Source organism: Lepidochelys olivacea (genome assembly GCF_965140295.1).
Source record: "Lepidochelys olivacea isolate rLepOli2 genome assembly, chromosome: 10".
NCBI lineage: Eukaryota > Metazoa > Chordata > Testudines > Cheloniidae > Lepidochelys > Lepidochelys olivacea.
The window spans coordinates 50,618,440-50,644,545 of NC_140420.1; the positions used below are offsets into that span (position 1 = coordinate 50,618,440).

The 26,106-nt window shown below is 44.0% G+C and overlaps 1 protein-coding gene across 2 annotated transcripts in view; it reads left to right on the forward strand.

Moving 5' to 3' along the window:
- Positions 1 to 26,106, forward strand: part of NRG4 (neuregulin 4) — a 64,099-nt gene that overhangs the window by 28,517 nt on the left and 9,476 nt on the right. For both annotated transcript variants that reach the window (XM_084640426.1, XM_084640427.1), the window contains exon 6: positions 16,179 to 16,328. In XM_084640426.1, the coding sequence (XP_084496552.1) occupies positions 16,179 to 16,328 (150 nt within the window). The remainder of the gene's footprint in view (positions 1 to 16,178; positions 16,329 to 26,106) is intronic.

Genomic DNA, 26,106 nt, shown 5'->3' on the forward strand with positions numbered 1-26,106 from the left:
TTGAATTAAGACTCAGTTTTCTTGTGAGATAGGTAATAAATATTCTAACTTTACAGATGGATAAACTGAGGGTCAGAGTGATTAGTAGTGTGCTCAAGGGTGCCCTCCGAGTCTTTTGAGGTTCTACTGCCAAATTGAAGATTGGGTGGAAGTAATTTCCCTGCCTGTAGTGGACAGTGTTAAAATTTAACTGTAACTGGCTAAGCTTTGCCAGAGATTACTTATCCTTGAGGCTGAAAACAAAGGAACAGACAAACAAAAACCTTCTGAAGTGCATATTTTTGCCTTTGGAATGTACTAGATTACACCAAATCATAGCTATATTCAGCAAATGTCTCTGGGAAGGATGCATCCAAAAGCCTGTAATAAGTCTTCACACAATCAATCCCCAGTTCTATTTCAAATTACACAAATTGAGCACTGTACTATATCGTCAGTAACTCAAGACCTAGTGCTGGAACCCTTATTCACACACTACTTGACGTAAGTGGGCCTACTCACAATTGTGACCTCAGTATATTTTTCTTGGAACAAAAAAGTACAAACATTTCTAGTGAAATGTACATGATACAAACATGACACATTCTGTCACCTCTCTCCTTGATTATGGTTATGACAAAGGGTCTTTGTTCATTTGCTTTTTGCTCTTCCATTTGAATACACTATCCGGTCCCTCATCCTTCTCTGCAAGCACACGTGCCTCTGGTACATGGGTTTATCACATGCTAAGGGAGAACATTTTTGCAGGAAACTCTTGTTAAAATATTCACCGCGCATCACTGAGATTTATCCTTGAGGATAATTGTCCAGCATCATTGAGTGAATCAAATGCAGAGATAAGAATAGAATGTAGGAGTCCTGATTTCCAGGTCATTTGTTCTAGCTACTAGGCCACACTAACTCACATTATATAATTTAAATTAATGCAGAAGAATTGAAAATAAAAGTCTATCAAGAAAAATCCTTATTTTTGGTTAACTAGAAAGAAACCCTCCTTTCCAGCATTTTAATAGCTATAATAAGTAGGGGAAAAGTGGAACATTAAAATTAGATGTTGTTGGTTATACAACTTCAGATACAGTTTCAAAGCATTCTGTCTTAGGAATTGCCTAACCACAATATATAGTGAAGGAGGTGTATCTAATGTGATAACTGTATATTTGGAGTAACAGACTTCCTGAACAACTAATTCTTTAGCAATGCACGCTTGTAAGCATAGGTGATTTCCACTTTAAAAGGGTTCCAAATGGAATCTTATGTAAATCAGATACTGACTGGCACTAGGATATTTTGCAATCTGGAAGGGCAAAAAGCTAACTTCTTTAGAGTATCTCTGTTGTACTCTAGCACTAAAAACTTATTTCTTCACTACCCCATTTCAACTTTGAAGTATTTTTCCTGTATATCTAATTGCGGCTTATCAATTTATATGAATTTAAATAGAAGCATTCTATTTAAGCATATTCTCATTCCAAGCATGTTCCTTAATCAGTCAGAGAAGATGGCTAATTATAAATGAGAAAGGTTCTGTTTACACACAGATATCTGAGTAATCAGCAGCGATGTGAATAGAAATAATAGGAAAAAAAGTGCATCACTGTGCAGTGGAATTAACAAAAATATTTGATTCTTTAAAACTTCCTTAAGACTGACATCACCAAGCAAGTGATCAAATTTTTTGTTTCTTATTCTTGCCTAGCTCCTCAAGGTGGCAGGGACCTGGTGTCACCGTATAGTATAGACTCCAAGTTGCTCTAATATGACCAGCTGTGGCCAATGCAAAGAATGACTTAAAGTTTAGGGCTTCAGAACCATATTCTCCAGGCCAAAGAATGAATCACTGACATGGCATCATTGATTGCAAAGGATTAAGAAAACAAAAATGTGGACCTGAAAACTATTTTAAAAGCGCTTAAAATACATTAATGTAAATAGATAGCACATTGTGATAAATGCCATGTTGCAAGCAGGGTTTATGCAGGATACATGATGCAATATAGTCTGTTGTAACTCTGCAAACTATGATCTGTGTCTAAAGTAGAATTGCATCATCCTTTAAAATAAATATGGCTATTTATAGAGGATTTATAGAGAAACTGATAGTTACCGTTTGCTCTTAAATATTTCACAGCTACTTTCACTTGGCAGAAGTGGATATTTGTATGTAATTGAACTAGGGTAGCACAAAAACTTTCTCTGCACAGCATAACATTTTCTGATTCTAAATGCACCTGGCATATGTTAATAGATTGTCAGCTGCCATCTTCACTTTGTGCCATTTCTAATACTGGCTTAATTTCTTCAGCAGCCAAAGGTGCACCTGTCGCCATACACAGGGTGAGATTCAACACTGAAGTAGCCAATTTAAAAAATATATATAAGTAACAAACACACAGAACATAATGTGAAATCCAAATGCCTCGGGTGTGTTGTAAAGCATGAGGCTGTTTGCTTGAGCACGAGATGTACAGCTGTCCCATTATCATTAACAAGCTGGAGAAGAGTACTAAGCTATGATTTTGTCATCTATGGTACAAATCTCATACTAAATTATTTCTTCTTTATTTTATCTTACATCTGTGCAGAGGAATTTGGATGCCCAGTTTTGGGCACTCAGACAAGAAAGGGAAGCAGAATGTGGGCAGTGCATGCTCTTTGAAAATCTCTGTGGATGGGAGTCCAGCTATGGCTGGGGGACCCAATACTGAGAATATCTTTTCAAAGCTTCACTATTATACGGTGCTCTGCTCTCCTGGCATTGCTGTTCTCCTTGTTTCTGATTATCTCTGCCCCTCCCCTTCTCTCAGTCTACTGTAGATGCTTCAGCAATCCTCTGAGGGAATCTGTGGCCTGCACGGACACCATTGTTTCATCAGCATCTGAACAGATAGAAAAGCCTAGGAGATAGAGATCAGGAACAGGAGTTGGTCACTGTTTAAGTTGACTATATCTCTGCTCACAGGTTGCAGAAATAGAAGAAGAAGCAGAGAAGGGGCAAGTTCTATACACTATGGCTATGTTTTAAAATCTTGGGTAGATGCAAATAACTATTTGGGTCCCCAGCAAGGGGCACTAGTGTGAGCGAATTATGTGCCCAGGCAATTTTCACAGCTTGGATTTGGCTGCTCACAAGTTGCTTGAATATACAGTACTTGGGATTTTCAAAGTGTCCACACAAATATCCTTGGTGTTTAAGGCTGAGCAGAAACAGCCACCAGGTGCAGTGGTAACTGGCAGTATACTAATGAAGCTTGGACACCCAGTAATGAGCAGTGTAAAAGCAGGTTATTTTCAAGTAATGGCTATTCCCAGTGGAGAGTGGCCAAACTGGTAAAGGTTGGGGTAGGCACAAATGATAAGACAGAAGCAGAGAGGATAAGAGGACAAGAGGAAGCCCTGCCTCAGTCAGTAGCTATCAAGTCCTACTCCTAGACACGCCATAGCCAAAGCTCCCTCTTGGTCTCACCTTGGAGAGCCAGTGCCAAAGTGGGCCTGATTCCCCTGCTAATCAAGCAGGGGCATCTCCACTCCATGAACAGTTTCAAGGGCCTCCCTCCCCTTGAGAGTCGGAAGAATATCTGCCTGGGTGGGCAGGCTTGGCCTGCTGCACTTTTCTCCTTCCATACATGGAGTGCTTTGTTGAAGTGGTGTTGGAGGGCCCTTCAAAAGTGGGTGTTGGTGTTAACACCGCATTAAGAGGCAGGCTGTAGCTCACACCTCTCAGAACAATTGTTTCAGGCTCTCTCTAAAGCTGGGGTGGGCAAACTACGGCCCGGGGCGGGATCCAGCCCTTCAGGGCTTTGGATCCAGCCCACGGGATTGCCATTCCCGTGGCGCTGTGGGCCCTGCGCCGCTCCCAGTAGCGGCCGGCACCACGTCCCTGTGGCCCTTATCTGTGGGTTCCACACACGAAGCTCCCATTGGCTGGGAACACGCGGCCAATGGGAGCTTCGGGGGAGGTACCTGCAGGCGAGGGTAGCGTGTGGAGCCCTCTGCCCCCAGGGTATGCAGGGACATGGTGACGGCTACTTCTGAGAGTGGTGTCAGGCCCCGGCAGGCAGGGAGCCTGCCTTAGCGGTGCCGCTGCCAACCCGGAGCCACTCCAGGTAAGTGGCACCGGGCCAGAGCCCGCACTCCAACCCGTCCTGTACCCCACACTCCAACCCCCTGCCCTGAGTCCCCTGCCACACCGTGCACCCCTCCCTGCACCCCAACCCCGAGCCCCCTTGTTCACCCTTTACTGCTCCTCCGCCCCAACCCCTTGCCTTGAGCCCCTTCCTGTACACCATACTCCCTCCCACACCCTGCACTCTCTCCCGCACTCCAGCCCCTTGCCCCAGCCATACGTTCATGGCCCTGCATGCAATTTCCCCACCCAGATGTGGCCCTCAGGCAAAATGTTTGCCCACCCCTGCTCTAAAGTCAGGCAGATGTTATTGCATCAGTAGGCTGCAGATTTTTTATACTGGTCTCAGATAAACAGTGACACTGAAGAAGTGGTCAAGACCCATTGCACATTCCAAAAATACATGACAGGTTAAGCAAAAGAGCCCATGTTGGTGGCACTGGAAAAATTGGTCCCTTGGAGCAAAGCAGGCATAGATTTGTTTACATTTACTGGTGAAAAAATGCATTCTAGACTATTATTCTAATTTCCCTGAGATAGCTTTACTAGGAGATACTACTGCTAAACTGGTGATTGTGCATGACAAATCTATTTTATTAGACATGGTATAAGTGACATAGTAATGTTTGATAATGGGCCACTCTGTGGTGGCAATGAGTTTAAGCAATTTTTAGGGAAGTTTGCGTTTAGACATATAATCTCTAGTCCCCACTATCCCCAATCCCATGGGCTGGTGGAAAATGGTGTTTTCCGTGCCCTTTTCCCTGCAAAGGGGCACTAGGCACTCAGTTAGGCACCAACCACATGTTAAGACAGCTGAGCCCCAGTACCTAACTCTGCCAGAACAAATGGACTCTCAGTCTTCTGAAAATAGTACTACTGATATTTCAAGGGAGACTTGCAAGTCCAAGTGAGAGTACTGTGATAGTGTTCCCAGGTTTTAGCTGATTTAGTTATTTGTCAAGAGGGTCCCTAGATAAGAACGGCCATACTGGATCAGACCAAAAGTCCATCTAGCCCAGTATCCTGTCTTCCGACAGTGGCCAGTGCCAGGTGCCCCGGAGGGAATGAACAAAACAGGTAATCACCAAGTGATCCATCCCCTGTCACCCATTCAGCTACTGGTAAACAGAGGCTAGGGACACCATCCCTGCCCATCCTGGCTAATAACCATTGATGGACCTATCCTCCATGAACTTATCTAGTTCTTTTTTGAACCCTGTTATAGTCTTGGCCTTCACAATATCCTCTGGCAAACAGTTCCACAGGTTGACTGTGCGTTGTGTGAAAAAAATACTTCCCTTTGTTTGTTTTAAACCTGCTGCCTATTAATTTCATTTGGTGACTCCTAGTTCTTGTGATATATTAAACATGGTCTTTTTGCTGCTATTACCTATGTGGCAGAAGTGTCACATTTTCAACAATGAGGACCAGACATTTACTTTAAAAAAAAGTCTGACCCCATCACATAACTCCAGGAACTAAGGCCTTAGGCATAGGCCTCTAGCTCCTGTGCCTTCATCCAGCCCTGCCAGTTGCACTGACGTTGACACCATAATTAAGAAATGGTCCTTCTCTTGAGTGCTCCAGCAAAGGCAGCAAGTTGTGGTTGTAAATTGGTTACATACTATAGGCGAAAAGGGCAGAATGTGGAAGTAGTGGCATGATTCTGGGTAATGCTCTAGCACAGCTGTATACACTACCAGTGTGTCACATAAGTACAGCCATCATATTCATGGAATTAGGTACATTTTCTATTTCAGACTCAGTGGTGCAAACTTTTGAAACATTTGATGTTTCAAAAAAAAATGCCTCAGCTCCTGGAGTCTAGACATTATGCGAAAATCTCAGCTTTCTTTTTTTATAAAGGTATGTTTCTAGACTTCATGGTTGTGGAGAAAAGCTTGAACACATGAACCAAGTGCACCCTAAAGGCTCAAAAAACAAAAAGCAAATAAAAAGAACACAATTATTTTTAAACACATCTCATTGTTTGTAAGGCAATCTCATTACTTTTTTGGGCCCAGCCTCATAATTTTCAAATGCCTGGTGTTGGCAGTACTACAGATGGCGTAGTTTCACAGAGAGATGCACAATGTGCCACCACAGATGGGAAGTCATCCATGGCTTAGAATTCCTGTGTGACTTGATGGTGTGTCTGCCCATCCATAAAGAAATTAATGTGGGTCTATAACCATGCAGATCACAGATTTAGGAAGTCCTCTACACAGAAGCAACTCACTGGCTGATGTTAGTAGTGTCCCCAATGGTCCTTTAAGGTTACGGCACCTTCTCTAAGCCTCTCAATTTCCTGCCACCTGACTTTTTATACAGTCCTCACATAGTCAGGTCCCGTACTGCTTTCTCTTCCTCAAGCTACCCCTCTACCTCACCCCCACTCCTGCACCTCCTCGAGGTGCCTCCCCCATGAAATTCCAATATGTGAGTGGCAACTATTTCTACTTCCTCTCTTCACCTCTCCTAGCCTCTAGTCTAATCCCAACTCTCCTCCAGCTTTCCTAGACTAATCCTATAAATCTTCAGTAAATCCTGTCTCTTTCTGTATCTCTTGCTCCATCCCTGTGTTTGTCCATCTTTCTCCAAGGGGTGAGAGTCCTTGCTCTGTGTGATGTCTGTCTTCAGGCTGCACACATGCAAAGAGCCAGTGAGGGGCTGCTGCTTTAGCTGGTTCAGTGGTTAGGGTACTAGGCTCAGACTTGGTAGACCTGGGTTTAGTTCTCTGCTGTGCCACAGGCTTTCGGTGTGGCTTTGAGAAGGTACTTAGGGTGGGATCCACAAAGGGCCCTATGTGCCTAAATCCCAGTTTTGGCTCCTCTGCGATTGGCAAAATGCCTGCTGAACCCCATAGGTGCCTAAACTGAACAGTGCCAAAGTTTTCAGTGTAAAAGTTCCCTCGGAAAACTGTGAGTGTGGGTGGGAGAAAGATTACTGCGTGGAGAGACATTGGAGCACAGGTGTCAGCTATCCACCAATCCCTGGTGGACCCCAAATTCATAGACCCAGAGGCCCAAGTGACAGTGCAACCCTTTAACTTGCCTACAGCCAGGTTGCCTTTTCAGTACAAGGGCTGGTCAGGGATATGGACTTTTGCAGTCTATGACAATTATCCCATTCCCATGCTTCTGGGAGAAGACTTAGCCAACCATGTGAGGCTAACAAAAAGGGTGGGGATGGTCATCTGCAGCCAGGCTAAACAGGCCTCCAAATCTAACTCCATTCCTGAGCCTTCTAAAGGAACGCAGCCAGAGGTGGTGGAATGAGACTCCAGACCAGAGTCTATGGCAGCAGTTGTAAATCCAGTTCCTGGAACCCAGCCAGAACCATTCCCAAGGATTGGAACTGGTGGCGCATTCAGCACCAGAGCCCGTGCTTGCAACCCCACCAGAGTCTAGGGAGCCAGCACCAAAGGGCGCCAGCAGTAGCTAGACCAGTGCAAGAGGTTCAACCGGAGACTAAAATACCATCTAGTGCACCAGCGGGGAGAGTGGTTCACAGTCAACGGAAACAACGCCATCACCTGCATCGCTTCCAGTGGAACCAAGCCCAAGTCCACAACCCAGCGAGGAACTAATGTCTCTACCATCAAGGGAGCAGTTCCAAGCAGAGCAGAAAGTGGATGAGAGACTCAAGGGAGCTTGGACGGTTGCACGGAGCGACCCACCGCCTCTCAGCTCTTCTAATAGGTCCAGGTTTGTTATAGGAGGAGGACTCTTATACAAGGAGACCCTTTCTGGTGGGCACAAGGAGGACTGGCATCCTCAGAAACAGTTGGTAGTGCCAAATAAGTATAGGGAAAAGCTCTTGAGCTTAGCCCACGATCACCCTAGTGGCCATGCTGGGGTGAATAGGACCAAAGACCATTTGGGGAAGTCATTCCACGGGGAGGGAATGGGCAAGGACATTTCTACTTATGTCCGGGCTTGTGAAGTGTGCCAGAGGGTGGGAAAGCCCCAAGAGCAGGTCAAAGCCCCTCTCCAGCCACTCCCCATCATTGAGGTTCCATTTCAGGGTGTAGCTGTGGCTATTCCGGGTCCTTTCCCTAAGAAGACACCCAGAGGAAAGCTGTACATACTGATTTCTATGGATTTTGCCCCCCGATAGTTGGAAACAGTAGCTCTAAGCAACACCAGGGCTAAAATCATGAACCAGGCATTGACAGACATTTTTGCCAGGGTAAGTTGGTCCTCCAGCATCCTTACAGATTCGGGAACTAACTTCCTGGCAGGGACCATGAAACATCTCTGGGAAGCTCATGAAGTGAACCATTTGGTTGCCACCCCTTACCACCATCAAACAAATGGCCTAGTGGAGAAGTTCAAAGGGACTTTGATATGTAAATTCATGAATGAGCACTCCATTGATTGGGACCTAGTGTTGCAGCAGTTGCTCTTTGCCTACAGGGCTGTACCATATGCCAGTTTAGGGTTTTCACCCTTTGAACTCGTTTACGGCCATGATTTTAAGGGGCTATTATAGTTGGTGAAGCAGCAATGGGAGGGGGTTACATCTTCTCCAGGAACTAACATTTTGGACTTTGTAACCAACCTGCAAAACACCCTCAAAGACTCTCTAGCCCTTGCTTGCGAAAACCTACAGGATGCTCAAGAAGAGCAAAAGGCCTGGTATGATAAACATGCCAGAAAGCATTCCTTCAGAGTAGGTGACCAAGTCATGGTCCTGAAAGCGCTCCAGGCCAATAAGATGGAAGCGTCATGGGAGGGGCCATTTATGGTCCGAGAGCGCCTGTGAGCTGTTAATTACCTCATAGCATTTCCAGACCTACCCTAAAACCTAAAGTATACCATGTTAATTCTCTAAAGCCCTTTTATTCCCGAGAAATCAAAGTTCTCCAGTTTACAGCCCAGGAGAGAGACAACACTGAGTGGCCTGAAGAAGTCTACTATGAAGGAAAAAGCAATGGTGGCGTGGAAGAGGTGAGCCTTCCATGCTTCCATGACCCTTGGGCGTAAGCAGCAACAGCAAATCCAGGAGCTGTGCACCAGCTTTGCGCCAATGTTTTCAGCCACCCCAGGACGGACAGAACGGGCATACCACTCCACTGACACAGGTGATGCTCGCCTAATTAGAGCCCAACCCTATCGGATGGCCCCTCAAGCCAAAACCGCAATAGAAAGGGAGATCAAGGACATGTTACGAACAGGTAATCCGCCCCTCTGAGAGTGCATGGGCCTCTCCAGTGGTTCTGGTTCCCAAACCAGACAGGGAAATCCACATTTGTGTGGACTACCATAAACTAAATGCTATACCTCGCCCAGAAAGCTATCCAATGCCACACACAGATGAGCTATTGGAGAAACTGGGATGTGCCCAGTTTGTCTCCACCTTAGACTTAACTAAGGGTTACTGGCAAGTGCCGCTAGATGAACCAGCCAAGGAAAGGTCAGCCTTCATCACCCATGTAGGGCTGTATGAATTTAATGTGCTCCCTTTCAGACTGCGAAATGCAACCGCCACCTTCCAGAGATTGGTAGATAACCTTCTGGCTGGATTTGGGGAATTTGCAGTCACCTACCTTGACGATGTGGCTATATTCTCAGATTCATGGGCAGAACACCTCCAACCTGTCTTTCAGCGCATAAGGGAGGCAGGATTAACTGTTAAAGCCAAAAAGTGTGAAATATGCCTAAACAGGGTAACGGACAGTGGACACCAGGTGAGTCAAGATACTATCAACCCCCTACAGGCTAAGGTAAATGCTATCCAAAATTGGCCTGTCCCTAAGTCAAAGAAGCAGATCCAATTATTCTTAGGCTTTGCTGGGTATTACCAATGATTTGTACCAAACTACAGCCAAATCGCCACCCCACTGACAGACCTGACCAGGAAAAAACAACCAAATGCAGTTCAGTGAACTGAGAAGTGTCAGAAAGCTTTTAAGCAGCTTAAGGCGGCCCTTACTTCTGACTCTGTCCTGAGGGTCCCAGACTTCACACAACCGTTCGTCATAACCACAGATGAATCTGAGCGTGGTGTGGGAGCAGTTTTAATGCAGGAAGGACCAGATCAGCAGTTCCACCCTGTCGTGTTTCTCAGCAAAAAACTTTCTGAGAGGGAAAGCCACTGGTCAGCCTCAGAAAAAGAACGTTACACCATTGTGTATGCGCTGGAGAATCTGTGCCATACGTTTAGGGACGGCGGTTCCACCTGCAGACTGACCATGCTCCACTGAAGTGGCTTCACAGTCAATGCGTCTAACAAAAAACTTCTTCAGTGGAGTTTAGCTCTTCAAGACTGATTTTTAAATACAACACATTTCAGGAGCCTCTAACCAAGTGGCTGATGCACTGTCCCGGGATGGTTTCCCAGAATCAGCCAGGTGAAAATGTCCCTGTATGCTAAGTCATTGTAGTCCTTTAAAAAGTACTGTTTAGTTCTCCATGTAATTATTAGTAAAATTAGAGGTGCATGTATCTTCGTAACTGTTTCCTAACCCTCCAGAAAGAAATCCCAACCGGTGTGCACCCGCCCTAAACCAGGCTGACCAGCACTGTCTGTAATTTGGGGGGCGTGTGACAAATGAAGGGAGGGGAGAGCTCCCATTTATGGACACCCAGCCAGCCAGCTAGCTGTAAAATCCCTCTTGGTAGCTGTTCTCTGCTTGCTTTACCTGTAAAGAGTTAACAAGCCCACAGGTAAAAGAAAAGGAGTGGGCACCTGACCAAAAGAGCAAATGGGAAGGCTAGAACTTAAAAAATGGGAAAGTTTTCCCTTGTCTGTTGTTCTCTGGGCTGCCAGAACACAGAGCAGCAATGCTATAAGCAGAAATGCTGTGTAAGGTTTGAACCAGGTATGAAAAAGTATCTTCCATACCTAGAAGAAATAATTTGGATAGGGAATGTTTAGTTAGATGCTATCAGGTTTATTTCTTATTTTGGCTTGTGGATGTCCTCTGTGCTAACCGCTGATGCTTTTGTTTGCTTGTAACCTTTAAGCTGAACCCCCAAGAAAGCTATTTTGGGTGCTTAATTTTTGTAATTGTTTCTTTTAAGATCTAGCAAAGTGCCTAAATTCCAGATGTATTTTTTTTCCTTTTTGTTTTTAATAAAATTTACCTTTTTTAAGAACAGGATTGGATTTTTGGTGTCGTAAGAGATTTGTGCATGTTGTTTGATTAACTGATAGCCACAGCTAATTTCCTTTGTTTTCTTTTTCAGCTCTTCCCCCGGGGTGTGTGTGTATGAAAGGGCTTAAGGGTACCCCACAGGGAGGAATTCCCAAGTGCTCCTTCCTGGGTTTAAAGGGTGTTTTTTTGCATTTGGGTGGTGGCAGCGTTTACCAAGCCAAGGTCAGAGAAAAGCTGTAACCTTGGGAGTTTAATACAAGCCTGGAATGGCAAGTATTAAAATCCTTGCGGGCCCCCACTTTCTGCACTCAGAGTGACAGAATGGGGATTCAGCCTTGACAATCACATTCTAAGTTTTCCTCCTATTTTTAAAATATTCTTTGACTACTCATCTCATCCCACCCAATCCGTCTACTCTGATGACTCTACTTTTCCAACCTTTGCTTTTCCCCCAGACCCTTCTCTGTGATTTTTCACGACAGTGTCTCTCTCACGTCTCCTGACCCATTTTGTTTCACTCTCTCTAAGTCACTCACTCACTTCCTCTTCTACTCTTGCCTTAAAACTCTTCTTTATGTGATGCTGAAACCTATTCACCTTTCCCTTTCCTAACACTGTATGCTTCCATTCTTCCTGTCACCAGTATTCAATAATAGTTAAATGCAGGAAAAATGCATATACATTGTTTTTCTGTGCTTGTTTTTCTCTGCAGCTCTGTACATCGTTTCCCATTTCTATTTGAATGAGACAAATTGTTCTTTAAAGCTATATTTCTGTTGTATTTCTCAATATGAAACATTTTGTGATACCTTTATGAAGGACACTATGCAAATAATTTGCATTATATGAAAATCTACAGAGAATTTCTGAAATGTTATCTCACAGTTATCAGTTGATTAAGCAGGGTCTAGGGAGCTCTCAGGAATCAAGTTTCTGCATGGATAGTAAATTTGAGAAGATCAGGTCTCAGGCAATGGACTTAAAGAAAATGGTGTTCATTTAGTCATTATTGGTATTTGATGACTGAAAATGAGAGAAAACATTTGGACAACAAATTGAGATTATAATCTCTGTGTGCCAGAGGAATTGGGAAATCAGGAAGATTTCTTTGTGCAATTGACTACAGATATTCTAGAATTGTCCTCTGTTGGATAGTCAACTCCAACTTCTTTTTCTTGACAAAGTCTCAGTCCTTGTGATGTTACAGTATATTGTTGTAGAGATGTACGATTATGAGCCCAGTCACGAAAGGCACTGAACACCCTCAACAGCCAGTGGCACCTTACAGAATTCAGCCAATAATCCTGTGTGTCATTACAATAGCAGCTATAGCAATCTATTGTAATGTCACAAAGGATTGTACCTTCAAAGTCAAGAGTAAGAAGCAGGAACAGATGTACTCCTAAACTACAAAGATCCTGTTTTCCTTCAAAAGTCCCTAGTAATGAAAAATGGGGAAAGGAGATACAGAAATTAGCTGATATAAACAGTATGGTTACTGAATAAAATGCTTTCCAGTTTTATATGGTGCAGTCAGTCAGTCTTTAAAAGAACTTTAGATAAGAAATGTCCGTAAATAAGTATTGTAGCCTCAGCCTATATATTTCTTTGACTTTTACACGGTATGAATTATGAACAGACCATTAAGTTAGACTGGTTATAATATCACCAGTACCAACTGAACAACATTCAGTCAATGGGTAATTTAGTTCTAAATCCAATTAACAGTTATGAAATGTTGTATACAAACTTTTTCACAGTAACATAAGTTTATGGGTCAAATGCTAGCAGGGGATTGCACACTGGTGCCTGTCAAGAAACCTGTGTACAACAGGGCAGTGTGGGAGGGAGAAGTGGGAGTGAAATTTTCTGCCTTGAATTTGTCTCTCTGCAGAACTCACTGACCGGAGCAACAAGGAACATTCTGAGATTGGGCCAAAGGGTCAAGAACTGTGATCTATACATTTCTGCACATGTGCTTATTGATGTCATAATTCTACCTGTGCACTTTCCCCCCAGATTATTTCTGTTCTAATCAGAGACAATATGACAAGTGAAGTTGTATATAGGGCCAAAGTCTGCCAAAACAGGGATGCAAACTCAGCCCTTCCAACATTAATACGCAACCATTTTTGTAGCTATACAACATATTTACATAATTTGGCCCATATATTTGGCTATAACCTAGCAAAACTGGTTAAAAAAAGCAAGCCAAGTTCTTCTTTCAGTTACACTAGTGTAAATGTAACATAACTTCATTGACTTCACTTGATTTACCCAGATTGACAATGGGATCATTAAGAACAGAATTTGGCCACTGTCTTTTTTTGCACTGCACTGTCATCATAGCCAAGATGATAATATACTGACTCTTTATGAAGTGTAATAAATCCTGATTCGAATGATAGCAAACAGGAACATGTAAAAGGTGATCTGCCAAGTCTAATTTGAATTTTCCAGAGTGATGTTTTTGGTTAGTAATTCTTCAGTGATACATTCACAATTTTTAAACAGTATATATAAAATCAATATTTTTCCCTAAAAGCCTATTTCCATTTAAATAAACAACAATGATGGTGATCACATGTAAAGTCATTACTACTTTCTACAATAACCATAACTGTATATGGCATATGAATCATATCACTGACCTAAAAGAGAGGTCAAACTCAAGCCGATTCACTGATAGAGTAGCATGAATTCTATGTCTGATTTAAGCATAATGAGAGTATTAACTACAGCTATACAGGTTCATGCTGCTCTAACTCAAGTGTTCACTATTTCTGAAGTAAAAATTTGCTTTGGTTCTGAAAAGTGTAAATTTTGAGTACAAAATCTGAAAGAAAAAAATGTGACCATTTTTAAATTAAATGAGGAAAATTTCAGACCTTTCTTCATTTTCCTCAGAGTGCTTTTTTTAAAAGCACTTTAAAAAAAGATCCTTTGTGGTGCACTAGTTCATACATGTGGAGTATATTTTGTCATCTTGGATTAGTAGGTAGATGGTTTGCGTCTTAGGAGAAGTGTTCAGATGAGGGGATTTTGGCCTGAGACGCTATAGACTTAATGACGTATACACCTGTATCACAGAACAATAGATTTTGGATTACATTGTGCCTCCCCAAATAATCCTGGTGTTAGAAACCCGATTAGCTGTTACCTTTGATCCCGTGTAGCCATTTACACCTCTCTGAAACGGGGAGGGTAACTTTTCACAGGGGTAAATGACTACATAAAGTACAAGGTAGTGGATGATCAGGCCCTGTCTGCTTCAGAAAAACCCCTCCTAAAACCCAAGTGTTACTGCCAATATGCAGCCTCTTTGTACAGTGAAGCCACAATTTGGCCCTTTGTACAGCATTTACTGCGGATGATGGAATTTCTTGAGCTATTAGTCACAAAGCACCATGCCAAAAATCACAAAGCAGTGTTCTACTTATGGAGGCTAAAAAGCTAGAACTCAGTACTGCACCCAAACAGCCAGGACAGATATTGGACAGATCTTCAAGGCGAGCCTATTGGGTTAGTTGTAGGAGCTCCTGCAAATCCTTATAAATACTTCCTCTATTCTTCATTACTGTAAAACTTGAAGTAACATAGTCCATCTCAGGATGTCATGATAGATACAACATTCATGAGAGTCACCCTTCTGGTTTGTAGTTTGGTAAAATGATTGGCAGGTTGGAAAATCAAATGTGTAAAGTGGTGCTTAGCTTACCTGGCTGTGTGCCTATAGCTCAGTGAGGTATACCCCGTTAGCACACATTTTAGCACTGCTTGTAATTGTTGGTGACCAGGACATGGGGTGGTCATGCCCAGTGGTTAGAGCAGGAATCAACAGCAAGGAAACTGAGCCAAGCATCAGAGCTGGAGTCTGAGGCCAGGCACCAAGCCAGAGGTCAGCGACAGTCAGGAATTGGAACAGAGAGACAGGACCGGGTGACCTTGGAGTGAGGCAAGGCGAGAGCAGCTGTGGGCAAATGCTTTGATCAGCCACTGAACTGGAGCTGTTGCATGTCTGAAGACTCTTTCAGTCAATCAAGCAGCCTACTAGATACCAGACTGTTAGGTTGCCAGAGCCTGGCTCTGCTGAAGGCCCTGCTTCTAGACTAGATCTGGTACAGGCACTGATTTCTGACACTAATATACACTTAAACAGCAGGAATTTTGTTACATTGTGTCAGAAACTACAGTGATCGCCAAAGAAGTTACCTCTCCTTAGTTTTGGAAAAGGTTTTGACCAGCCTGACACAAGGTAGCAGTAGCAGTTAAGCCTTTTAACTCCCTCTGTGAGTGCAACTGCTTTTTAAAAACATATAATGTGTTTTGGTATGCCTGTTATTTCACTGTATATACTACAAATGTAACTATCATTGCAATTTGTCAAGTGTTTTTCACGTCCCGTGTCGCAATGAATGCACATTTCCTCGATCGGTCATAACAGTAGCAGCTCTTGGACAGAGAGAAAAAGGTAAATCTACAAAAGGTACAGGGAGAGAGGCACAGGCAGCAGGATTCCTCTCCACTGATTTTATTTCTGTACATTTGGAAGGCCACACTCTCCTCTCCCTATGTGGCAAGGAAAACTTAATGCCCTCCACTAAGATGATGTGCTGGGAACTGAACTGCAACTTACTGTTTTTTTCCAAGTAAACTGCCCCTTCCACAGGTTTGTCTGCAGGAGAGTATAATGTAGCTACTGGATTCACAATGCATATATAGTAAAGAGATAATTTAAGTGTACTTTAGGGGAGAATGATGCTTCTTTATCCCATTCCAGTGATGTTACAAAAATCAAAGGGGATTATGTCAGAAATTTCCATCATTCTATAAATGGGATTTATATGAATATGCACTATAGAAATGAATATAAATTAATTGTACTGTGTCAGAAAATGATCCCCCTCCTGCCAAAAAATCTAATTTATATAAAACTTGGTTTCACAGGTGTATTGAGAACTATACAGGAGCCCGTTGTGAAGAAGTTTTGCTACCTAGTCTCAAGACCCAAATTAAAAGTGAACTGTTTGCAGCTTTCTTGACTTCAGTTGTTGTTCTAGGAATTCTTGTAATTGGAGCATTCTACTTCCTTTGCAGGTAAAAGTGCTTCAGAGTACTGAAGCTAGTCAATCAAGTAGAAATTTATTTTCAGGTAATCATATACTAATTATTTGAATTTAAAATTATGTAATGAATTATACATTAGATACACATGATTATTCAGCAAAATTAATCGACCCTTTTGCTCTTAATATTTTATTTTCTAATTTGTAGTTCTCTGGAATGCCTTTTTCAGTTTTGTCAGCTGTAGTTACTTTACAAAAGCTCGTTGTGACCCACAGTTTCCTATAACAACTAAAAGCATATCCAGAATCAGAGAGTATAACACATTAAGGTATAACTCACTTTACATTGCCAGTTTTCAAAAAAGTAGAGGTAGAAGCCCGTCAGCTGCAGTGCTCAGAAATCAGAACACTGGCTAAAATTTTCAAAAGCATCTCATTATATAGGATACGCTGTCCCATTGAAAGACAACTTAGGCACTTTTGAGAATTTTACCCTTCAACTGTCAAAATAAGATGTACTATAGAATTACCACATACAGGGACAATTTCTGATTCTCTCTGTATGGCTGTGCTGGGAATGGGGAGAGCTGAGCTATTCTACTGAGTCAATTTGGTAGCCACACTAAGAGGGTTAGCTCCAGCCCAGGAGCACTAAAGGCACAGGTACAGAGGAATCTGAAGAGGACAACCTTAGAAACAGCCACGTTCAGGAGCAAGCTCAGGTTCAAGTTTGTTTGTTATTTAAGTTACTAAAAAATTGCCAAAAATGCCAGCGGCTTACAGCTACTGTTACCTTAGGTCTGGACTATAATTAAGTTTTGCCAGCATACTTATGTCAGTTAAGAGCATGGGTTGAAAAGAATCACCTCCCTAGCTGACATAGCTATGCCAGAAAGAGCCCTAGTGTAGACACAATTAAACCAGAAAAGACGTTATTTAATTCAGGGAACTGACATAAGCAAGAGAACCCTTTTTCTGATATAAACTGCATCTCCGTTAGGATGGTTTGCCTGTATAGCAAGCAATACCAGCAACCCCTGTCTAGCATAGACAAGATTGTAGATGTTTTTATAAGTCAGCACTAACAGTAATCTCACAGTTATTACTTTAAAATACATTTGTCGGCCACCTTAAAACACTGGTACTTCATCTGTCAAAAAATGTTCCTGTAACATTTACAGTTGTGTGTTTTTTTGTTTTTTTTTAAAAAAAGCATTAGGAGTTATACTGGAGATTAAGATAACAATAAATCAGGTTCTTGTTCCAGCATAACACAGGAAACTTTTTTACACAAATGAACGATTCACTATCTGCATTATTCACATATACTTGGTTTTCTAGACATCCCAGGTATCCTGTTTTTACTTATGCTTATTCTCCTGAGTATCTGGAGACTATAGTTAGCTCAGGGCTAATATTAGTGCCCTGACTTAACTCAGATGTATATACGTCAGCCCAATCAGTAGTCACACTTTAACAGCAAGGAAGTAGATCAACAGTACTTTTCCAGCTCATACCCTGTCATAAAACTATCTGCACATATTTCCACCTTTACCAGCCAGCATTTTAATCCCTGAAATACAGTCTAGTTCACTTTTATTGACCACTAACTTGTGGCCTAACTCCACGAGCGGTCTTTGCTCCAAAAGCTCTCACACATCGCTCACTTGTAGCCTTCCCTTGGCTGTGACTGACTAGGCCTCCTGCACTTCTCATTTCTTTATCCCTCCAAATCCATGTTGGGCCCTCTATGGAGCAGACTCAGTTGCTCCTCTGAAAGTCCCTTTTCACAACTAGACTTGTTTCATCAGCTGATGTAATGGAAACTTGCTGAATGCTCATTTTTCCCCTTAACCAAATACAATTCGAAGAAGCAAAATTATTTTATAGAAATACTCTCGATAATCAAGAGACAGTTGTAAAGGATATCAAAACTGTTGCATTCACCATTTTGATTAAATCAGTCCTCCCTATCATTGAGACAGGAAACCCTCTCCATTTCATTAAGCTCCAGAGGAGCTAGTGGCAAGAGTATTCACTTCTAGAATTGCTGTGAACTCACCGAAATAATAATAAAACAAGGCCTTTACTAGCCTTTTAAAATACATGCCAGCAGTCTTGCAGTTCTTTAGAGGTGAGATTTTCTTTTGGGTAGAGGAGCTGAAAAGTGACCCCAATACAACAGAACTGCAGAGGTTTTAACATACACAGGATACATAGCACAGGAGTGATCAAGCATAGGGACTCCTCTCCTCATGCATGCAGTAGAGCTGGGGAAGGGGCACAGGCATTGACCCCTGAGTCCACAGTTTAATGGCTAAAGATCCCTGTGCAAGGGAACACTGCCACTATTCTAATTCAGGTACTAGAATAACATCCACACAGAATGCATGCAGCTTCCCTGATCATTGGTTTGCAGGGTGATCCTAAACTCCATGTCCATTGACTCAGGCTTTGCGCAGGGGATGTTCAGGATTAATTCCTCCCTATGGAAATAACAAAGGGGCAGCAACTCAGTCTTCCCATATTGGATCTTGTATCCAGAATATAACACAGACTACTGTGGGAGATTTCAAAAAACAAGGGACTGATTTCTCTTGTCATAAAGAAAGGAACTTCACTTGCTGTATAAAGGGAATATTAGCCTTGTAGTCTTCATCATTCCAGAGAAGCCTAATATGGTATTGCTTTACTACTGCCTAAGGCCTTGTCTATACTGGCAAGTTTCTGCGCTGTAAAGCAGCTTTCTGCATTCTAACTCCCAAGGTGTATACATTGCCAAGCCACTTAGTGCACAGAAACCACCCCGATGAGAGGCATGCAGCTTTCTGTACTGGGGCTACAGCACCACATTGCTGTTGTAGACACCCTGGTTGATTACAGCACTGCAATTGGCCTCCAGGAGGTGTCCCACAATGCCTGTTCTTGCCTCTCTGGTCATTGGTTTGAACTCTACTGCCCTGCCTTCACGTGAGCAACCGTCATCCCCACCCCATATATTCCTTTGGAATTTTGAAAGTTCTGTTTGCTCGGTGACATGTGCAGTGTCTCAGCACATCCTTCCAGGTGGAAGTGCTCCAAGCACCAGGCGATCCCCCACTTGGAGCAACGCTGAGCTGTTGGACCTCATCGACATTTGGGGAGAAGAGGCTGTCCAGTCCCAGCTACGCTCCAGCCATAGGAATTATGATACCTAAGGACAGATTTCACAATGCATGACATAAAGGGGCCATGACTGGAACACACTGCAGTGCAGGATCAAAGCGAAGGAGCTGTGGAACACCTACCACAAGGCGTGGGAGGCAAACCACCGCTCCAGTGCTGCGCCCATGAGCTGCCAGTTCTACAAAGAGCTGGACGCGATACTCAGTGGTGACCTCACTTCCACCACGAAGGCCACTATGGATACTTTGGTGGCTCACATGCCAGCCGAGAGTGGACTGAGCCAGGAGGAGGAAATCTTGGACGAGGATGGGGAGGGGGACCCAGAGGCAGAGGACGACTCTGAGGTCAGAGATGCATGCAGCCAGGAGCTCTTTTTTACCCCAGAGGCTAGCCAGTCAGTCACAGCTGTCGGAGCTTGGTGAAGCGCAAACAGGAGAGGAGGCCCCTGGTAAGTGAATTTGATTTTGGGAATCACTGAATAGAGTTCTTGGAGACAGGAGGGTTGCAGAAAGCAGGCTTGTGTCTGTATGATGCGTGTACCACCACATGCCTCGTCTGAGCAGCGAAACAGGCTGTTGATTGACTCCCTCACTTCACGGGAATTTCCCTCAGATTTCTCCAGGAAACCCTCATGTAGATACTGGGCAATCCACTGCCGCAGGTTCTTTGGCAGAGCTGCTTTGTTTCTTGCCCCATTAATGGTAACTTTTCCACGCCACTGTGCTGTCACTGGAGGGGAACCATTGCTGCACACAGACGAGCCGCATAAGGGCCAGGGCGGAAGACAGTCTTGAAGACCCTCCCTTGAGTCCCTGCTCCCCCTCGGCAGCAAGATATCTTCCATAATGAACACAGCCTGTGGATAATGTGGGGAAAATGAATATCAGACCCCCACTACAGTGCTGACTCTCCCCAAGAGCCACGTGCCTGGGAACACTGATTTACCCTGCTCCTGTAGCTACTCACCATTTTGCAGGTCTTGTGGCTCATGTGTGCTTGCCTGGGGTCAGCCAGTTAGTGACAGCTGTGTTTTAAATCACTGAATTAGTGTTGTGTGTTGCAAACAATACTGCTTCTGTAAAATGTTGCATTTATATTCCACAGAGATGACCTTGGGAGCCCAGCCTCCCTCTTTGTTATTGGCAACTGAATAGCTGCGCAGAATTAGAAAGCAGCCACGAAGAACTAAGGAGGATTTTCTATGTGACATTATGATGCATTCTGCGGCCAAAAAACAGGATTCAAAGGAGTGGCGGGACCGCGAGAAGAGGGACCAAAAGGAGAATGTAGTGTGCCAGAATGAAGCCACAGAGCGGCTCTTAAACATTATGGACCACCAAGCGGACATGCTCCAGGCGATGCTAGTATTGCAAACCAAGCAGTTCCCCACCCGCCCTCCCCGGCGGCTGCTGTCGCAAAACTTTCCCATGCGCCCCCAGACACCTCCAACACACTCTTATCAACCTCCTGGCTCCAGTCTGTACCCACTGCATTCCACTCCTTCCCCGTCACACTCCAGCACTACGGACTCCCAGTACCCACTACACTCAACACCAGTCCCTCTGCAGTTTAGCCCTGCTGAAATACAGTACCCGCTGCGCTGCACTGCACTGTACTCCAAAGGAGAAGGCTGGATATGATCCCTGGACATAAACAAATCTTTAACCATCCTGGGACCCCACCTCCTCCTGGGAACTTCCCTTCCCCCATCTCCCTCAGTGCTGATGTGTTTTTCTGTTTGTCTCTCTCCTCCGGTTGTTGTTTTTTAATAAAATAATTGTGTTGGTGTGAAAGCAAACAGAGCCCTGCAAACCAACAGACAGTTATCTTAAACCTTCATATTGCATCATCTGCAATCACAATCCCCTCCTAACATTACAAGCACTGCACTCCTGAGCATAGCAACAAATATGAATGGCTTTCAGCTTCAGATTGCTGCCTCAAGGCATCCCTGATCCTTATGGCCCCATGCTGCACCCCTCTAATAGCCCTGGTCTCTGGCTGTTCAAATTCAGCCTCCAGGTGTTAAGGCCTCAGCAGTCCAGCCCTGAGTGAAGCTTTCACCTTTCCCTTCACAAATATGGAGCATACAGCATGTGGCTATAAGCATAGGAATATTGTCATCGGCCAGGTCCAGTTTCCCATTTAGGCAGTGCCAGCAGGCCTTTAAATGGCCAAAAGCACACTCAACATTATCTGCACTTGCTCAGCCTATTGTTGAACCACTCCTTGCTGCTGTCAAGGTGCCCCATGTATGGCTTCGTAAGCCACGCCATTAAGGGCTAGGTGGGGTCTCCCAGGATCACAGTGGGCATTTCAACTTCCCCTAAGGTGATCTTCTGGTCTGGGAAGAAAGTCTGTGTTTGCAGCTTCCTGAACAGGCCAGTGTTCCGAAAGATGGGTGAGTCATGCACCTTTCCAGACCAGCCCGCGTTAATGTCTGTGAAACGTGCACTGTGATCCACAAGTGCCTGGAGAACATTGAGAAATACCCCTTCCGATTAATGTACTCACTGGCGAGGTAGTCTGGTGCCAGAATTGGAATATGCATGCCATCTAATCGTCCCTCCGCAGTTAGGGAAGCCCATTTGTGCAAAGCCATCCACAATGTCACGCACGTTGCCCAGAGTCATGGTGTTTCGGAGCAGGATGTGATTAATGGCCCTGCACATTTCCGTCAACATGAATCCAAAGGTCAACTTTTCCATTATGAACTGGTTAGCGACCAATCAGTAGCACTCTGGAGTAGCCAGCTTCCACAGTGCAATCACCACGCGCTTCTCCAACGGCAAGGCAGTTCTCTTTCTTGTGTCCTTGTGCCGCAGGGCTGGGGCAAACTCATCACACAGTCCCATGAATGTGGCTTGCCTCATCTGAAAGTTCTGCAGCCACTGCTCATCATCCCAGACATGCAAGACGATGTGATCCCACCACTCAGTGCTTGTTTCCCGAGCCCAAAAGCAGTGGTCCACTGTGGTCAGCACCTCCGTGAATGCCACACCAATCTTGTGTTGTAGCTACTCTGTGTGGTGAGATCAATGTCACACTCCTCTTGCCTTTGTAGTTTAACAAATAACTCCACTGCCACTTGTGATGTGTTAGTCAGAGCGAGCAGTATACTGGTCAACAGTTCAGGATCCATTCCTGCAGACGGAAGAGGCAGTGTGTACAGTACACAAACACCTGATGGTGCCAAATGTGGACGGAAGCATGGGACTGCTGGGATTCGAAACCGTGCATCATGGGGCATTGGGACAGGACCCAGGATTCCCTCCACCTTCCTGCAACTCTTAGCAGCAGAAGCGGAAGAGATGCTTTATGGGATAGCTGCACAGAGTGCACTGCTCCGAATACCGCTGCAAGTGTAAACATGCTATTGCGCAGGCAGCTGACAGTGTGAACACACAACAGCGGTTTCCTTCAGTGCTGTCTGAGCAGCGCTGTAGACATATCCTAAGGCTCTATACGTAGACAAAGTTTCCCAGATGAAAATCTTTAGCTCTTGATTGAGGTGATCAGCAGATCAGAGGTTTTTCAAGGTGGATGCTTCAGTCCATTCTCATTTCTTCAGAGTTATAAACAAGGATCAATAATCTCTAGTACATGGTGTTATGCTTGTTTAAAATACATTGTTACCTATAAATCAGGCCACCCAGCTATCATTGAATCTTTTGGGGCTTAAGTGTAGGATTTATGGTGGGCCAGCCTGTGAGTTCATGTCATTCTTGACTTGTCCTCTTAGACAGTGTATTGGGTTGAAAAATGTAAGAAAAATTGAGTGTTATAAAATTCCTACTTTTTCACCTGTCTAATCTAGGCATTATGTTTGGTCTAGATTTGAAACTCCGCAAAACAAAGTGGATTGCTCTGTTGTATTTATTTATAAGAATTTTTATGGCTCTAGCACCATAGGATCTTAGCAAGTCATAAATGTTAATTAATTTAGACTCATACTACCTCCCTGAGATTAGGAAGTATAAGTAATATTAATTTATATATAGGGAAAATGAGACACAGTAGTTAACTTGCCTAAGTCACATAGCAAGTCTGTGGCAGAGTTGGGAACAGAACCCAGATCTCCTTTACCTTGTTGCCCCTTACCCTGGACTGTGTTGTTATGGCAGATTTCTGGGCTATGTATGTTATGTGTGGAAACGCTAGAATGTTCCCCTTATTTATAAAACTCAGGTGTGGCTGATGGGGAAGGTAGCTCACAAAAGCGGACTATGTGGGAAAAAGAGCTGGGAGAAGAGGGGAGTAATCCTCGATCTCATATGTATCTGAATAATCAAATCTTTATCAGCTATGCTCTGAAAGAATTTCAGTAAAAGTGGTCACTAGGATTTGTTTTTTCTTATGCCAGAGCTGCTTCCCAACCTGCCAGCAATCTGAAACAGCTGTATTATACTATATTTGATCATGCCCAGGGATTCATGAGCACAACATGCTTTTGGGAGGCAGAACCTGCACAAAGAGGGAAAATGGGAGAGAATTAGTGATAAAAGAGGGAGCATTTGAAATGGACAGAGGGATGGAGAGGGTGCATGAGAAAATGAAGGAAGGTCTGAGTGAAATGGGAAACACTGTGGAAGGGAAGAGAGAAAAATGAAGAACTGGACAGTGGTGGGGAACAGCAGGATAGAACTAAAGGGATAGAGCTCATGGTAGACACAGTGGTTGTGTACAGTGCAGGGTAAAAGTGCTAGAATTTTCCATTGTCCATAGGGCCCAGACATGATCTGGCTGACCCTTCCCATGGGACAGGAAGGTGGGACTTCATTAACAGAGGCTCTTTCTGCCCCATCCTGCTTGTGGCAAAGTAAACAGCAAGAGTGTCATGGACTTTAACAGGTGTAGGATTGGGGCCTTTGTGAAGCTTTAAAGCCTTTCTAAAAGACCCATCCCTTCTTCTTGACAGTGATGTTCTTGACAGTTTTGCTACTTACTACAGTAGGATCAAGATGGGGCCTGAGGAATGGTAATTCTGTGTCAGATCATCATCTCCATCACATACCCCTTGGAGACAGTTTCTCTATTGGGGGTAAACAGAAACTGATAATCTCCTACCTTTGTCATTTAGAGAGATCCAATGTGATTTTCAAACAGTGACTTGACTCCTACAGCCTCCTTGGCTCCTATATGTAAAAAAAATCACTTCTCTGGTTACTAAAGTGCAGCCAGCTCTGGGAGAAATGTGGCAGTTGTTTAACAGAGCAACATTTTACACAACAGTTTAGGACAGGAAATCCTAACTGACTCCCCTGATGAAGTAAAGAAAGCTACACTATCAAACAAACTCTGGGGCTGTGTGTACACTGGGTTTTTCCTTCCCCAAATTTTCCAGTGGTGCAGCTCCATCATGGCTAGTAATAGTGGAGAAATAGTGTAGACAGAGGTTCTGTGAAACATGATTATTTTTACCATCATGTTGTTCAATGCTGCTCAGAGCAGACCTTTAATGGTCACATCGGCAAGATCGTGGTTTTATGTCTTCAGATAGAATGAAGTCTTGTAAAATGATTTTGTATATTTACTGGGAAACTTGCTCTCTACACCCACAAATATTGCATCATGTAGCAGGTACTACAAATGACTTGAGTTTTAGCAACTTAGTTTTCTTTGCTGTTTTATTGAACTCTATTCAGAAATTTTCTACTGTTCCATGAACAGCAAAACAGACATGTTAACTCTGCCTGTTTAGAAGAGGGAGCCCCTTTTACCAAAGTGTGGTACAAGTATGTCCACACTGGCCGCACTGAAAGTTCACCAAGGAAGGGTATTCCAAACTGTCTTCCAGAATTGCTGGTATCTGTGGCATAGTGTCAACATTAACCATATTTTAGCAATAGCACCTAAATATTTACATTGTGAATTGAAAAAGGGGATTTGAAGGATTCTTCGAGTGCTTGCTCATATTGATTCCAATTAGGTGCGTGCGTGCCGTCTGCACGGCCGGAGAATTTCGACCCTAGCAACACCCGGTGGGTCGGCTGTGGACTCCTCTGGAGTAGCGCCTTCATGGCGCTTGATATATACCCCAGCCGACCCAGCGCCTCCTCAGTTCCTTTTTACCGCCCGTGATGGTCGTTGGAACTGGGGAGTTCTGCTTCGCTGCTCTCCACTCTCCCTAGCATAGTTTATTGTAAATAGTTTACAGTTAATAGTTATAGTTCTTGATAGTTATAGTTAGTATTAGTGGGGTTGGGTTTTTTTTCCCCTCCTGCCCGATTTTTCTCTTGGGCTCATGCCCAAGGTTCTGGGATTCAAGCCCTGCGGTTCCTGCTCTAAGCCCATGCCAACGGGCAACCCCCATGACTCTTGCCTGAAGTGTCTGGGAGAGTCTCATCAAGCAGACAAGTGCAGGATCTGCAAAGGGTTTCATCCCTGGACTAAGGAGGAGTGGGACTTCTCTTTAAAACAGCTCCTCATGGAGGCAGCTCTTAGCCCTCAGCCTCCTGTGGTGCGCCAAGATCCGGCACTGAGCGCCTTGGTGCACAGCGCCCCAGCGGCAGCGGTAGGAGCTGCACCTTGGTTGGACTTTGAACGAGACCTGCAGCACCGACGCACCCCAGCACCACAACCAACTTCATCGGCCCGGTGTTGCTCCCATTCTCCTGGCCAGAAGCAGCACCAGAAGCCAGAAA